This window comes from Hetaerina americana, unplaced genomic scaffold, assembly GCF_022747635.1.
Source record: "Hetaerina americana unplaced genomic scaffold, ioHetAmer1.1.p SCAF_8, whole genome shotgun sequence".
NCBI classification, from domain to species: domain Eukaryota; kingdom Metazoa; phylum Arthropoda; class Insecta; order Odonata; family Calopterygidae; genus Hetaerina; species Hetaerina americana.
In genome coordinates, this window is record NW_027287427.1 from 36,674,800 (window position 1) to 36,693,012 (window position 18,213).

The 18,213-nt window shown below is 38.4% G+C and overlaps 1 protein-coding gene across 3 annotated transcripts in view; it reads left to right on the top strand.

The window, feature by feature from the left end:
• The window catches only part of LOC139698117 (protein kinase C-binding protein NELL1-like), a 197,812-nt gene that overhangs the window by 144,740 nt on the left and 34,859 nt on the right, over positions 1 to 18,213 (top strand). For all 3 annotated transcript variants that reach the window (XM_071597040.1, XM_071597039.1, XM_071597041.1), the window contains exons 3-6: positions 2,016 to 2,166; positions 6,471 to 6,591; positions 9,428 to 9,700; positions 17,319 to 17,606. In XM_071597040.1, the coding sequence (XP_071453141.1) occupies positions 2,016 to 2,166; positions 6,471 to 6,591; positions 9,428 to 9,700; positions 17,319 to 17,606 (833 nt within the window). The remainder of the gene's footprint in view (positions 1 to 2,015; positions 2,167 to 6,470; positions 6,592 to 9,427; positions 9,701 to 17,318; positions 17,607 to 18,213) is intronic.

Consider the following 18,213-nt stretch of genomic DNA (forward strand, 5'->3'; position numbering starts at 1 on the left):
CTCATGTTTCAACACTTTATTTTAATTATGTACTCTATTTATAAACTTTTCAAATTTCATGTAGGTACAGTAATAAATGCAAAACATATAAAAATTATGACTAACTATTATGGCCAAGTATGGAAAAAAAACATTTTTCCAAAACACAAATCGTCTACAGCACGATTCTTACATCACATATTCAGTGTTAAGTGTTCTTTACAAGGCCCGTAATGGTTTGACTACCTGTTGGCGTTTTCCTGTTTTTTCGACGTCCGAGATGATAGGAGATCAAGATCATAAAAAATTATTTTTACAGTTCGTCTAGTCAACCACTACAGGAATGGTGCACAGTTTAGTCACAATAATGTGTTTTCTATCTCATCTTGTTACATCTATAGACTTTGTCAATGATACCAATCAACCATTAACACTGCCAAATGATGTTATTGTTTTGAAGGACTGCTTTTGAATCCTTGTTACTCATTATAAATGTACAGAGATATCAGCCTTCATCATGACTTTATTTTTAAAGTAGTATCAGAGGTTTTTTTTGCATTTGTAAGGAGATTTTGCATGAAACAATATTGATATGGACTTTCAATACACCTCTTACAAAAGGTATTTCTACTTTCGAAGTCCATTCGAGATAGGCAGATACACCTGGGTTCCCCGGCAAAACTTGGGCGATCGACCTTTAAAGAGATAGATCGTTCCAGCGTTACAAGGTGAACGCTGACACGGGGCAGGCAGTACCTTAACATAAAGTTACATGTTTCTCATTTTCAGTGCACAGAACTCCCCTTTCCTAAGAAGTACATAGTGTATAGTGTATGTATACGGTCAATGAAACTTCCCTATCCTAAGAATGGTATATGATACAGTTATTATCCTCAAGTGTGGGGTTATTAATGAATAGGAAATTCTGTAAGAAAAATCAAATAATGGGTGAACTTATTAAACATGTTTCACTATTTAGGTAATGTGATATTATCTCATTTTACGTAATTTTTGTGATAAAATGAAACGTCCAGATTACAGGTAAATTTTACATGATGTATGCTATGGTTTCATAGGTTATTTGGTGTTTCATTAAGATTGTTTCGACTCCAATGATATTTTCACCTCAAGTTCTGTGGTTTACATGTACAAGCATGGAAACTAAACTGCCTTCTGTAATTTTAGCTGCACCAAAATTTCCGGGACCTGTGATCACAAAGAGGCATTTAAAGTTGATATATTTCAAACCACATTAAGGAAATTGATTCTGAAATGTAATACTTTGGGCATTCTCCTCTCATTTATTTAGTTCGACTACACCTTATTTAGAGTTGCTATTTTTTGGAGAAGTTTAATTTTAAATGCAATGAACTTACATTAGTGTTTCTCGTTCCATCTCTATAGAAGAAAGCATACATGCCATTTACACGATAGCTAAATATGCCATTGACAGTTAACAACAGCATGACAAAGGGCGGTGTGATTAGGGTAATTTGCGTAATACAATGCTTGCATACGCTTCCGCTTGTGTGTCCTACTCAAAATAAATGAGTGTTTGCAATGTGAAAATTTTATGTTTTCCTTTTTTTCAGTTATATGCTAATGGTATTTAAAGAACAATATGAGAAATGTGCCAAAGGTCCAAGCCAAAGTATGAATAATTTTGCCTATTCTCTTTGATAAAACAATTACTCATTTGCAATTTCTACGCCATTCCGCTAAATGGTCGTCACTACTGTAAAATAAGACATTTTTGTGGTAATTTCTTGAATTAATTATAACAGCGATGAGTGCTGCTTACGTAAAAGATTAACATTTATGTGTGTGGCATTAGAGGGATGGGCAATTTCACAATGAGAAAAGTCGGTGCGAGGCACCGGGAGGCTCGAGTCATTCCACCCTTAAATCTCTCGGCCTGCCCGGCGTCCCCCTTCTCCGGGAGCACCTGCCGAGGTCCCCACGGTGGCCCAGGAGACATGTTCCCCCCACTCTCTCGCGTCGCCCGCCACCACCTCAGCTACTATCCGCCCCTACAGGTGATTCCCGAGAACTCCGGCTTCCGACTTCCGTGTTCGAGAGGGCCGTGGCCATCTTGAGGCAGAGCGAAGAGTTCACGGTTGCAGCCTCACTAAGGCAGGAGGAGACAAACTCAGGATCCATCCTCTCCTTCTCGCACGGATACAACAGGTCAGAATCACGTCCTTTCCCTTGATAATACGGGGTGAAGCAGAATGGACTCCTTAATTTGTTGGATTAATTGTAAAAAAAAACAACCCAGATAATTATGAAAAAATTTTATTTCTGATAACTAAATTTAATGTCATTTTGTTTTCTCTAGGTTTCAAAAAATTTTTCATCCAGGTGATGACCTTAGGGAGCGATACACGTGTTAAGTAGTTCCAAAAAGTTTTCGTAAACTCTCCTCAGCATATTTTGCATTATTCCAGCGGTGAAATCTGTAATTTCCCCAGGTCCTCGGTCGAATTTTGTAAGCCTCAGCTTTGAGATATCCCCAATGGAAAAAAGCACATGGGCTCAAATCCGGGGAACGAGAGGGCCAAGGAATATCCCCTCGTAAGGAGATCAGGTGGCCGGGAAATCGTTCTTGCAGGATTGAGCGTGAACGACGGGCGGTAAGAGCCGTGGTATCATCCTATTGAAACCAAAAGCCTTAAGCCATATTTCTCACCATACTCTTTCATTTTGGGGAATCAAATGTTTTCTAGCATCTCGCAATAGCGCACAGAATGTATAGTAACAGTTGAACCTCGAGATGCCAATGGAGGACACAGTGCACCAAATAGTTACTTAAGGGCTATAAAGAGGTCTTTGGTGAAGTTCGCGATGGTTATCAGTCGCCCAGTAACGAAAATTTTGCTTATTTACTGAGCCGGAGAGATGAAAATGCGCTTCATCGCTAGACCACAGATTAGTGTCGGGTTGCACAGAGGTTGAGATTGCTTCGCAAGCATCTATATGTTTCACCCAATCTTCTGAACTCAATTTTTGAACAACCATCATTTTGTAGGGGTGTAAGTGAAGTCAGAGTGTAAAATACGCCTCACCATTCTGGGTGATATTCCAAAAGCAGCAGCCTGTTTACGCGCAGAGCGCGATGGAGGCTGTTCAATGGACGCTCTCACTGTCACGATGTTTTCAGGTGTCCGCACACTTTTAGGTCGCTCAGCTGGTTTTCTAGGAAGTTCAGATTCAATCGCTTGTACACTATTAATCCATTTCCTAATGGTTTTATCATCAGGAACCCTGTCATGACGAGTCAAACCAAACCGCCAATGATAAGCCCTCTGCGTTGCCACTACACTATCATTGTTTTTAAATAACTTTTCTACGACAAAGCCTAGATGCTCATTAGACCACTGCATGGTAAATACTAAAATGGCGTTTTTTCTCCCAGCTAACGCCGCTACTCCCACTTCGCTAATTTACCTGCGCTTCTTCAGTGATTTTTTGAAACTAGAGAGTTCATTCTGCTTCACCCTGTATCCCCCCCCCCGCACGTCATTCCATCTATTCTGTCACGTGCCTTTCTCCTGCATCGCCTCCCACTCCTGTTAACCTTGCAAGTTGTGGTCTGGGACCTTCTATTTATAACACTTTCCATTCCTTCAATCGAAGCCGAAACCTGAAACTCAGCTCTCATTCCTTTCCGAAGATAAAAGGAAAATGACTGCTATTATTGAAAGATGCGATCTTAAAGAATTGGGTAGTACGAAACAGTAGTAACAGTCATCAAGACCTAATTCCCCTCCAACTTTCATTCCTATCTCCAGTTCTTCCCATAGATATTTGTACATTTCTTCCACGTGTACGTTGAACAGCACAGGTGATAACGGATAACTCTGCCTTACTCCTCTTCCTAACACTGCCCATCCCGACTCTCCGTCCCCCACTCGCACCTGAGCTGTCTCGTATACATTTATTTTTCCCAAATGACTCTATTAAATGCCTTTTTGAAATCTACGAAACAGGTAAATACGCCCTGAATGTATTACATATTCTTCTCAATTATTTATCTCATTATTGCGATGACATCACGCGTGCCTTTCCCCTTCCTGGATCCAAACCGATTATCCTCTAATTAAGCATTTGCCATGCTCTCCATTCTTTTTTTGATGATCCTGAGAACCACTTTGGCTGCGTATGAAGCTCTTATTTCATCTCCCTTATAGCTCGGTGTTTAAACCGAGTGTTGATGATGATTGAACCCTGTCTTCTGTAGAACTCTATTGCTCTCTCCTCGCGGTCAATTATTTTTCCTAAATCGTCCCATACCTCACTACCATCTCTCCCTTTGCCTTCCATCCAGTTCCAATCCCTCATCGCTATAAAATGGTTTCCTTCATGTGCACCCGAAAGTATGTCTAACTGATCGTATACGCTATCGACTTCTTTCTCCGTCTGATACCTTGGCGGTATGTACCCGTAGATCTGAACAATGACCAAGTTCGTTGGTTCAGCTTGTGATAATATAGTATTCTATCAGTCAATTGCTCTATGATAACTACGTTTTATCCAAATGTTTTGCCTAATATTATTGCCACCTATCGCTGATGCGGTCTCTGAATTTCTAATTATCTTTCCCTCTGTTGTATATTACTCTATTTGTATCACTGCAGCTATCCCCGCTGTATTTCCAGCTCACCTCGCACAGCCTTAAAGTATATATGTTGCTGCTGTTAGTTTTGCTTAGCAAGTATTACGTTTGATGACGACTGCGGAAGCCTTGCTTCTCCCTTTTCTGGGCCGACACACGGCCCTGCTGGCCAAATCATTATTTACCAGGATTCATGATCGGATATTTTAATGAGGTGGTTTCACGTCGTCTACCTGAATAATACTTTTAATGTGAAACCTCTACTCAAGTGGCTGCTTCACTGGAGTCCGATACATTTGCAGTCGCCTCACTGAGAAACACGCTGCACAGACTACCTTTCCTCAGGCTCCTCCCCTGAGACATACTATATGGCATAGAACGAAGATTTAGACCGAGAGATAATTTTGGGAAAGGTCCGATGTAACGGGCTCATGCCGTTCAATACCCGATGGAATTTTTATTTCTCACACCAGCACAGCTCTAGGGGTCATCAGAACGTACAATCCCGTCAAGGTTGTTGTCCATGGGAATGGGGATTTCGGTTATTATATATAAATTTTCTGTATTAGTCTCATCTTCATCCAATGTTTTTCATTTTCTCCTTAACTTCAGTATCCATACAATTGCGCTCTGAGCCGATTGTCTTAATACTTTGTCTATGCTAATGGACTGAGGATATCACAAACAAAAACCTCTGGCCCATTACTCCTTTATTGATTGGTTATCATTACATACCACAGAATATTCTCGCTCATCTCAATTTTACAATCAATTCAAGCCATGCGGGGCGTAGAAAATTTTTATCTCGCTTTCAGCCAATGTTTTCCGGTAATACGTATTCTGTCCACCTGGGTTGGTGGGTTAAGTGCATGCTGGTCACCTCAAATGTATCTGATTCGAGTCCTTCCTAAGTTATATTGATTTTGTTCCCAGTGGTTTCTCCTTAAGTCGAGTTTATCAGTACAGTATATGTGCATTTTTTCACTTCAGAGATTTGAACACTCAGTTACCATTATTTTCGGGCATAATGAATATTTAAATATGCCCTCTGAACGAATTAAGGCTAAGCTACCTTAATTACTGTTTTCTCTTGGAATATTGATGTTTACTGGCACATAAATGTGACTTTGGAGTTTTCAATTCATTTCTAAGCAGAATCCTTTCCCTCTTGTTTTACTTTTTATACGGTTGACTTTCCAAAAATGGCAATCTGTACGTAATGGATTCGTTGGAAGTGACTATGGGCTCCTTACCATGCCCTTCCATGATTTCAGCAAGACTTACCTCGGTGGTGTCTATTCTCATCTAATGTTTTTAGATTTCAATATGAAATAGGTACAGAGCGTTTTTCAAAGGTTCATTATGTAATCAAATAAAAACAGTGGGCATTTTCTGTTGCACTTCTTATAGTTTAACCGCAACTTTTTCAATTATTTTGTTTGGAAATATTTCTGCAAGGACCCACCATTTTAAAATAATTTTCGTATTCTCGAGTTGAATTTTTTAAGTTAACTTCTATTTCGGAGACACCTTAAGAGTTTTTAATAATCCATGCGAAGCGTGGTTTCAATAATGCTTACACGACTGAAAAAGCACTATACAAATATTATCTGTCTCCTCTAAATAAATCCACAAGCTCACTTTTCACCCTTCGGTATGAATTAGAAATAATATTGGAAAACGCGTTTCTGATTTGAGTTTGCAAAGGGAGTTTTGAGGTTTGGGTCTCAGGTAATCACACCAAATGAGCCCGTTCTACTGTCCTTTACCTCCTTCAAGCGCTTCCCTTGAAACTCACGAGACCTTCTCTCTCTCCCCTTTTCTCCCGCACAGACCCAGCAAAAGCCTTACAAGCGTGTCTGTTGTCTCTCCGCAGGTACCTGGAGCTGCAGTCGAGTGGACGCAAAGACGAGATCCGACTCCATTACACCACGCACGACCGCCTCGTTCGAGTCGAGAGTTTTCCTTTCCGGCTAGCGGACAATGCGTGGCACAAGGTAATTATGCCACCACAGCGGCATTCCTGAATTCTTGATATGTTCACATGCATGCATGTGTCCAAAATAGTGTCCCCTTCATGCCATGTTATTCGGTATGGGGAAAGTAAAAATATCCAAGGTTATTTTGAGAAATGTCCCTCTACTTATATCTCACATTCTCTCCACTGTTTAGTACTCATGTGAAAATAAAATCGATATATTTTGGCTCGAATATGGGATTTCGTTTTGTTATTTTAAAAATTGGCATTGTCATAAAAACCAGATTTTGGTTATTTCAGGGAAATTACTCCCCTTTGTGGAATATCTTCCATAGCATCCACTACTCAATCAATCTTTTTATCAATATATTTTGGTTCGAAAGTCAAGGGTCAACTAGTTACGAGATTACCAAAAAAGTGATGCTCCATGTTTAAAATTTAAATATTGGAAAAATAGCACGTAACCTTCTTCAATGGTTAAACTTTTGACTTCGTGCGATATTTTTTAGTTCGGTTAACAGAAACAACTTTTTCATATTTTATTTCAATTAATTTGTAGTGCAAATAGAGTATGTCATAATTAATCGTGTTTTATTATGTAAAAATATTAATTTGCAAAATGACGGTTTACAAAGATAATTAATTTTCACCAATTGACCCCTGACGTTTACATTATCATATATTCATGTACATTTACGTCATACCCTACATGCCACCTGACTGGTGTGTGGCAGTGAGTACAGCAGCACCAATGTGCACAGTACGGTTTGTTGGGAATCAGTGCCTCCGCAGGTAGCGTGTAATGTCGGCTTTTTCTTTTTTAATTTTAGGGGCTCGTGTGTTTGACAGGTGTTTCATAATTCTTATTGTCAAAACCTTTGTAATTTCTCTCTCCATCAGTATTTCATTCCTAAGATTGGTTTACTGCAGCCCTCCATTCTTCTCTATATAGTGTTAATTCCCTCACCCCCTCATAGCTGTTACTTTATGTTCTTCTTCATTTGTTTGATGCCCCTCTTGGTCTTCCCTTCCATTTACCCTCCTATTACATTTCTAACTGAACTAATCTGCCTCAAAATGTGTCCAATCTATCTAGTTCTTCTTTTCCATGGAGTTCTCCAAATGGTCGTTTCTTTTTCTGCTTTTCCATATGCTCCCTCGTTCGCAACTTCTATATTTACCTTATATAGCAATGTAGTATTTCAATCTTTATTATCGATATAAGGTTAGTCCCAAAAGTAGTAAGACTGAGTCGATTAAAAAAAATTGTTACCAGAATTGATAAATTCACTCAAAAGCTCTCTTAAGTAGCACCCTTGTGCGTCCACACACCGCTGAAAGTGGGTTTTCCACGCCTCTTACACCTGAAAGGCGGCACCAGGAATTCTGCTGAGCTCCCTCGTCACGACCTGTTGTAACGCTTCACCCGAGCCGTGGTGACGTCCTTTCAGCACAAATTTGAGACGGGGGAAGAGGAAGAAGTCTGGTGGAGCATCATCTAAAAAATTTGGATCCTCACTCAACAGGTCGAGAATCTCTTGGCAGATCCGCGTGCGAGTTTCCTTTTGTTCGTCCGAGGGCACTCGCGGCACCAACTTCGTACACACCTTTCTCATACCCATTTTTTCGATCACAAGTCCATGCACGTCACTTTTAGGGATACCGAGTTCATTAGAAGCGATGCGAATACTTAATCTAAGATCCCTGTCCAAAAAATCCTTCACTCTTGCAAGATTTTCGTCGCTTTTTGAGGTCAAAGGGCGTCCTGAACGTTCGGCGTCTTCAACATCTTCTCTACCCTCCCGAAACTACTTCTGCCACTCATAAAAACCTAATTTACCGATGGCGTTATCTTTTTAAGCCGTCATGAGCATGTCATTAGTCTCTTTCCCGGTTTTGTTTAGTTTCGTGCAAAATGTAATGGCGTAGCGTTCTTCCAATAACCAGTTCATGACAAAGTGTAACTAGGTCACGTTATAGAAATTTCGCAAACGAGCGATCCGCACTCCGCAAAGGCTGGTAGCCAACTGCCACTGGTCTGCAGCCTTCCTATAAGACTCCCCTCCGTCGAATCTAGCAAGAGAAACTGCCATCCTTCAGTCCGTCTATCCGGGAAAAATAAGTACTACTACCTTTAGGACAGATCTTGTATTACCACTTAAATATTGCATAGCTCCTCTAAGGAAATTATTCATTGCTGAGGTTTGCTAATGGAGAATGATATTATATTATTTACCATATGATTTATTTTGAACGCGTTATTCAAAACACATTGTCACAAATCACATTACCGTTTATTTTCTCGCATTCAACAATAAAAGCACACATGGGCCTAACTCAATTTAAAGCAGTAGTAAGATTGTCAGAAAAGGATTTTTTTCTTGAATTAAGTGCACTTTTGGTCAATGCTTCTTCTGATGAATAAAATTTAGTCGAGACAAAGGGAGAAAGTTTCATTTATTAAAAATATAGGTTTCTCCTCCGCGTGGTTATTGACATTAAATAGGTGATGATCGAGACACAGAGATGCTCCCATTCCCACGGAGCTTAGAGCTTCCAGGAGAGTTTGAAATTCGGGGAGAAGATCGCACTGGTCAAACAATTCATTAGAATTTAATATAATTTTATATTCTTCTTTTGTTGTGTTTTGTTGCAGTCCTTTAGCTTTAGTTACAGGTGATATAAATTCCTCTAAAAAGTCGTTAAGTACTTAAATCCAATGATCAATAATATCACCACTGATTCCTTCCGTAAAATTAAGCAACTTTCCAGCTTCGGTTCCCGCCCCTCCACCCTCTCCCTCTTGCAAAGATATCTTTTGAACGCCTTCAACAACTCTCTCGTCTTATTTACAGGTAGCTATTTCCGTGAGCGGCCCTCAAGTGGACCTCCTGGTTGACTGCCACCGCCTCTACCGGAGGCTCATCCGACCACCGGACCGCAACTTCACTGCCGATGCGGCCGCTCCCGCCCCCACCACGCCCCCATCCTCTTCTTCCTCCTCAACCCCCACCTCCGCAACATCACCCTCGCCATCCGTCTCGCCTTCGGACACGCCATCCCCATCGCCACCCCCGCAGCTATCGCTATGGCTGGGCCAACGCAACGACAAGCACTCACTTTTCAAGGTTCGTCATCCCGGTAGCCCATGTTTCAGTCGGGCCTCCCTCCCCGTTCCCCCCTATTACTGGGCATACGCGTACCTTTGCTCTCACGATCGAACTGATTGCCACCAATCATTAAAATAGTGACATTCATGGAGGAAATTTAATCCGTTCTTTCCGCGGAAACGGTGGCACATTCATTTCAAAATATGTAATCTGGGATACATTCCTGACAATACGTTCAGGGGTTCAAGTATTCGGAATGTGAAGTAATTTCCATGATGTCGCTTATTTTTTTCATGCGTGCCTGCTATGCGGTGCTTAGTTGTTTTCAATTTACAGCAATGAATCTAAGCCTTGAATCCCTTTCAATTTAAATTTTATCCAGATCTCTTAATATATATATATATATATATATATATATATATATATATATATAGAAAAACCATATATATATAAAAACAATATATATATATATTTATATATGAACCATATATATATATATTTTATATATAAACCATATATATATGTATATATATATATTATAATTTATATATATATATATGTGTGTGTATATATATATATATATATATATATATATATATATATATATATATAATTATATATGAGACAAACCCGTGCAAAACGATATTGGATATATAAAGCACAGTAAAAAATAATACTGGTTATTTATATGGACTTCAATCCATAGCTTATATAGAAGTTAATGTCTTTGTTTATTTTCTTTCATTTAGCATAATGGCTGTTCTCTTTTCCTTGTGTCCGTGATATTTTGATTTCATGACAAGTATATATATGGAGATTTTTGTCTCTCAAATGAGGATCACTCCCATATTATATAATTTTGAACTTATTTAATTATTATTTCGAATGAATAAGCAAAAAAGATATTCGTCCATAAATTTTACTCTGCCACTGACTTAAATCAGATCTTATACATCTCCGAGAACTATCCTCTATCCACCCTAATCCTAATTTTGGGCACGTGGAGTACGTGACTTTATATTATTTGGATATTTACTCATCCTACACCATTTTAAATTCCTACCCGTAATTTGATGTTTATTCTTTCAGAAGATCGATTCTTATTCAATTTCAAAAATATGACAATGCTGTGCTCGTTTTTCATTCCTTTCTGTGCTTTTGAACTTCGCCTTAGGATGATTAAAAGGACGATTGCGTGTAAAATAGCGTCTAAAAATGTGTGCACTCATAGAAATCATGATGTATGCAACTTGAAAAAGATCGGAGTATTATAAATATAAAAATTAAACTAGTGATGAATTTAATCATTAAATTCGACCAGTAAATGTCATTCATCCCGGTGGCGCTTCTCAAATATTATAATTTTACATAAATGCTACAAATATCCATCAATAGGAAATTATAATATGTAATGCTAGGGAATTTAAAATCGTGTTGTTCGCTAATAGGACTTCAAGCGTCAGTAAAAAAAGCATTTAAAACACTAAAATTTGATTTATTTAAAGCCATTGAAATGTAAATTATGTGGCGAGAAGCGAACCAAATAAATCCGAAATTATTTTTCTATTTCATAAAATGCTTGCTATATATTTTCATTGGATAGTCATTCCATGATATGCCATTTTTCAGCAAAATCGCTCCATTACTGTTCATTCATAAACTTTTTTAATGAAGCAAAAATCATGCGGAACAAGAAAAAGAATGTCATATAGACCATGTAACGACTCTTAATAAATGTTCATCCTCTGTAGCGTTTTCTATCCATGCAAACTTGAAAACATATTTGTGTAGTTTATCATACTATTTGAAGAAGTACACCTCATCAAATTTTCCAAATCTCAGAACTAATATTAATTAAAATCAAAGCCTATAATTATTTGGTGCTTTAAAAGCGTTATTTTTATTTTGGCGCAGATTTATATTTCAATATTGTATACATTGTCATCACCCTAGTCTTTCGATGTAAATTTTGGCTATCCTAGTCTTCTTTCCGTCCATCTAAATATATTCAGATGCAACTAGCGGGAAAACGTTGCTCTTTACTTTACTTTTTATTCACAAATTGTATAGGAGCACATGATTTCTGTTAAAATGGAAGAATACTTTGGAATGACTCCAAGCCATCACCTCTTGCCGTAGGAGCAGCTGGAAACGTTAAAATTATAAGGTCAGTTCTGACAGAGTTTGCGAATAATTGGCATACAGGATGGAAACAAGCGAGATAGAAAAGTCATAAGAAATGGAAGCCGCTCGAAATACTTCAGAGAATAAAATGATAAAAGCTAAATCTTTGATTCAATATGGAATTTAAAGAGCTTAAGCACTCGATAGCACACATTTTATATATGAACACTGCTATGTTTCATCTGATGCTTCAGTTAAATTTATTCTTGAATAGCTAATGATTACAAAAAGAACTATTTTTATGCATTAGAAGAGATGAGTTGTGTAAACACTCTTTGGCAATTGCAATAGAAGGTATGTAGAATACATATGTATTTCGTGAAACGAAAATACAACACAACAAAAATACAAATGTATTTCGTGAAAACATACTAGAAATTTTCGTTTACCTACCTCACAAATATTATTATTTGTTTGATCAGATATTAATGAATGACTTCAGTATCCAAAAAAGTTACCTATTCCCTTGTTGGATTCTTGTGGCATGTTATAATGAGTGTTATTAACTTTAAATATTGACAAAGTTTATTAAATACAATGATAAAAAAAATTATATTGAAATCATGAAACTTTCGGCCAGGAACAAAATTCTTTTAATTTCATATTGAAATCAAAAACACCTCAAATATTCTCGTGATTGAAATTACGTTTTATCCTTTTTCTCGGGTCTACGCCGATAGCAGAATCAAAAGCAGACCTGAGGAAAATGATGAAGCAGGAGATCCTTATCATTGTACTAATGATGGTCGTCAATGATGGGAGTGAGTGAGGCCTTTGATTTTGACGCGGTTTCTGACTTACGGGCATCCATACAGAAGAGGCGACTCTGTAATTAGTTGAGTAAGGTAGGCATAGGTTTTCTATCTTTACATGAATTTTTTAATTCTTTCGCTATTTCTAATGTTTTTTTTCTGATTGAATGTTTAAGATTAGCGGGAGGGGGCGGAAACTCGTGCAATTCCATAGAATAATTGTGGTAGCTTGCTCTCACTGAAAATTCATTCTTGTCAGAATCAAATCATTGCTTAGTGCGTTTCCTCCGTGGTGAGAAGTTTACATTTTCCCTCGGTGTTGCATCTGCAAAATAATTTGCCTATAGCATCGAACAAGAAACAGCGTGTCGTGATTTTCACTAGAGTATGCTCACATGAAATGAGTTAAGGTCTTAAAAATAATTTTTAGCCAACAAAAGAATAATTTATGAATTCCCAAAGCGAGATAAGTCTATTGTATTTAATATTCTTCGCTCAAGTCGGTCTTTAACATTTGTCGTCCATTATGTCTTTCCTTGGCCATTATTTTATTGTTATTTAATAATTCACCAGATGAAAATCAAAATGATTCATGGTTTCCTAATTATTGATTATTTTTTCACTATTAGTATATTTGATTGTAACTAATGTTGCTGTTTAATTTGTAGGGCGGTCAGCATTACCGCCATTTGATGATCATCAATAATTATTCAGCTCTTAAACCTCCATTTCACAAGACGTATATTAAAGTCCCACGAATGGTATGAGTATCTCTTCGTTTGCAACATACTGCGACTTCCAATCAGGTTTATCACACGCGAATCTTGGCGACAAGCCCGGGAAATATTCAGTATGAATCGTATTGGAGAAAAATAAAACTCAAATATTGCTAAATGCTTAGAATTAGGTAATTATATGACCATTTTTGGACATAATGAAAATTATAATTGTGCTTATTCATGAAAATGTCTCAAAATTAGTCGTTTGTTCGTAAAAGCAGCGAGGATTTTTCTTAAATTTTCATCTCTACGTAACCAAAGCTATAAATTAATCCTAAAATTTCATATGCTTCGCCAAATTTATGAGAAAAGGCTACTCCGTCCTACATGTTCATAGAGTTTTATTCTCTTTACAGTTTCCGCCAAGATGCGAAAAAATATTACGATCTAAGGACCTCAAAAAAGCAAGCCTTGTGAATTGTTCTGCCGAAACAGTATATTTTCAACATGACAGACGAGCATAGCCGGATTCCATTAAGTCTTACGCTGACTAGGCAGCAGAAAGGGAGGGATAAAACGCTCGCTGGTAATCGTTCATTGAATCGATGAAATCTTTTCCGGTTAAGAGGAAAAGAAATGTTATCCCGAGACGAAAAATTTCAAGACTTTGATTGTCATATAAAAATAGTATAGCTTCTAAACATTACCTCTGTATGGAAGATGAAATGTAACCATAAAATGACAAGTATCTTGCTGAAATTCTCGGTGATAAAAAACGCATCCGAGAAATAAATATGGCTCTCACATCACAATTGCAATACTAAGCTCAACTGGGAGTTTATCATTAACGCAGGTTCATGTGCCTTTGACGCCGTGGTTTTTAAACCGGTGGCTAGAAAGTCGATGCCATCACTCTGGTGTAATGCGAAAAGTTTCGATACAGTGAAAACGAAAAATTATAACTTAATGAGTATTTTGCGTGTTTTACTTGATGCTGAACTTTTTTTCCTGAATATTTGGTCTGACTACAATAGAATAATGATGAAAAATAGTTAAAAATGTAGAAAATGTAATATTACAATTCTGAAATGAAACCCTTATTACTTGTCCTTTTTCTTAAATAATATGTAGAATGACGTGATTTGGAGCTCTAAGTTCCTATAATTTTTATTGCGCGACCTTATGTTCGAGAGTGTACTAGCCGTTAAATTTTTGCCGTAAAACTTTTCGTAACGACATACCTGTCTTGACTGGCAACTAATTTTGATCGCCGGAAATGTTTGTAGCTCTCACCCCATTTTATTCAAATGATATGTGCGGTTTGTTCACAAATTTACCAGTTAAAGTACTTAAATTTCAATTCTATAATGGCCAACACTTCGTCAAAAAATTTATGCACAAAAAGTAGGATTTTAACTGCAGAATCAATAACTTTGTGCTCATCGTTTAGCTCATTCCTTAACAACATTTCTCACTTGAATACAAAAACTTACATCAGGTGGAGAATACACGGTCGAGTCTGCGAAAGGTGAATGAATTGCTTTTTTCGGTATTTTATCCCAAGCATGCCGCAAAATATCCATGCAACTAGACTTGTTCCATTTCGCCAATATGCAACACAATACGTAGTAGGCATTTTGGTGGTTAATAAAATTAAATTTTCTAATCTTCAGAGGTTAGGGATACTTTTTGTGTGGTGTTTCTAATCATATTGTAATTCTGCATACATTATGATTCAGAAGACGCCATGCCACTGATTTACAAGTCCAAACTAAACTTAACTGGAATTAACAATCATCCAATGAAATCTCTCTGTTTTTAGTTGTGATAGATTTTTGTACTTAAAGTGGATTAATTCATCATTTTAACAATAAAGTTCCAATGAGCACATCGTTGAGGATTTTTGGCTTGCTTACTCTGATTTTTCACTAATTATTGTATTTAATAACACTAGGCCCATACCATATAGTATTTTCTCGTTCGCCGAGTGTAAACTATGATTGTTCATTATTAAGGTTTCCCGACATTATTCTACCGGCAGGGTTTCTGGATGGACTCGATTTCGGTGAATTACTAACGATAAGAACATCTGAGAAATTAATTAATCGGAGACAGAAAGAAGAACTTCACTGTAATTCATAAAGTCATATCATGATACTTATTGGCGTTTTTAATAGCCTTTAGCATCCAAAAGTTACTGATGGCTTAACTGAGTTAATTCATCAGATTTTACCTGCGCGTTTTAGTCCTGTAGTTTGGATTTTTTCCTGAATTTCAGGTCTTTGGGATTTATAAGTGGTTTTCCCAAAAACATTAGCCATTAGCACGATCGTGGGGGATCGTTCGTGAGCCGCGTAGCGACATTTTTGCCAGTTAATGTAAACATGTTGCGGAAACCCTCCCCCCAACCCTGAATTCACGTGACTCGACCTCTTTAAATTCAGGGTCCTAAGACCCTGTAAAATGAGAAGGAACCTTTTCGATAAAAAGAGAATGCAAAACTTTTAATAAGTAATCCTTTAAAAATAAATTTTTGGGGTTTAGACCACTTTATGCGACGCATATTCCCGTGCATAATTATGCCTGTAATTATATGTCTTTGGTCGGCACAGTCCATTATCTCCAGAGTCGATTATTCTTGAGATTATTGCGATTAAAATGGAATTTCATGCGATTAATTATGCACGCGGTAAAATACTCGACGCACTTGCAGGTTGAATATTCTGACGTAAGTAATGAGCACGTGGTTGTTCGGCGCCTTCTGGAAATTTGTGATTTTGATTACGTATTTGGCTAGAACCAAGCTGCGGTTATTTGAATACGTTTGTCTTAGCAGGAAACTTTTACCTGACGTGACCCTTGACCCTCTGACCTCCATCTGACCCATCGTGACGACCCATGTGTCTCTCCCTCTCTCACAGCTGAAAAAAGTACAAGATTCCCGAATGATCCCTAATTCATCCTTGTGCAACACCTCTCGTTTGTTATTAAATTATAATGTGAAAAAACGGGAAGCTTGAGTAATTTTAAAATGCAAAAATTTCAAATTTTACAAATCATTCGCCTTGACCGGAATTCGAACCCGGCCCCTTCGGTTTCCGGTTGATTGCTTTAGGCAGTTAAGCTACCGGGGCGTACACTCCAGAATTTTGGGAGTGATCCGGGTTCGAATCTCGGTCAAGGTGAAGGATTTTTTCACTTTGAAATTGTTGTATTGTAATAACCGATTTAGCAGATGACTCCGTTAAACGTTACTGTTGCGATATCCCCCGCAGTTTCGTAGAATTTTCCAACCTTTTTGCTTATTTTAGTTTATGTACTGCCACCAGTTTCATTGGTAACTGTTGGCTGCTGATTGCTACACTGACTGCTCCATTGACTCTAGTCTCAACTATACTTGGGTTACCGTATCAATTATCAATAAACACACTAACTTTAGATGCTGTCTATTCAATCGATCGTGAAATGTACGTGGAAAAACACATAATGATTTCTATCTAAGTGGGTGCAAGCAACTGAGAGCACAAAAGTGATCTGTTAAGTCCCCCTGCTCCAAGGAAAATTCCAGGGTCAATGGCCGTGCCTCTTGAGAAAATACAATGGAGACGTGGAAAATTAATTTACTAAGAGGACCTTAGATGTGATAAATACTCATTTGTCTAATGCGAGGATAACCCAAGCTCTAAAAATTGGATTTGAACACAGCAGAATTTGAAAAGGATCACGGTTTTTGGCAAAATTGGAATAAGATTAAATAGATGAATTGTCGGTGGCCAGTGAATGCGTCCGTAGGGATGTGATGAAAGGTAAGGTAGGTTGTGAGGAACTAATTGCGCCCAAGGAAAAATATTAAAAAATAATTGACCATCGATAAACCCATCTGCTTAATTAACACGGCAGAATGGTGCGATTAAAAGGATGGAAGGAGCATAAACGGAGAGATTGAGTGGTGTATTTTTGTCCTCTTTTTCCCGTGTACAGGGGGCACTGGAGGAGGTTCGCCTCGTGGCTGGACCGCACGGATACCTCTCCCAGTGCCCTGGACTAGACGCAGGCTGCCCGACTTGCGGGGAGTTTTCCTTCCTCAGATCCACGGTGGACGCACTTCGTCGGCACCTCCGCGACCTCACAGAGAGACTGGCGGCCGCGGAGTCGCGGGTCTCCCGCCTCGAGGGCTGTGACTGCCACAAATCCTGTCGCGGAGACAACGGAACCGTTCTCGCGGACGGCGCGACGTGGCAGCGAGGGTGCGACGTCTGCGCTTGCACGGTGAGTGACGGGGTAGGGCGGCATTCGAGTATCAAGTCGGGATTCCTGCGACCGACGAATATTATTAATGCGTATAAATAATCCTCGTTTACCACGGAAACCATGATTATCATTTATTATTTGGTGTACTGCCGTTATTAGGTAGATTTTGGATGAACGCAGACTTAACTGCCGCTACATTTCTAGTATCTCTCAGCAAAGCACAACATGACTAGCGACACTTCAGTTTAAACCCTTGTTGAATCCCGCATGCTTCCTACCTCACTTCATTCTCTCCTGCATCTTTTCCTCCTCCTACCGCTGCTGCCCAATATTCTCTCATCTATCACAGTCTTAATATTCTATCGCCAATCAAAATGCTCTGCATCCAACATTCCTGCCTCCTTTGGATTTCTCCAAAAAACTCTCTCTCCTCCCTTATCGTACCTCCCTCCTTTTCCATCCTTCTGTACGATTTCACTAACAAATATTGACGAATAAAGAGAGAAACTCTGAGCATGGGAAAACCATAGTAATGAGATTGTCATTAAGTGCGAATAATAAGGCAAAAATTTGCCAAATAATTAAGCAAATTAGATTGCAGGCTATGTAGGAGGTGTTAAACTAA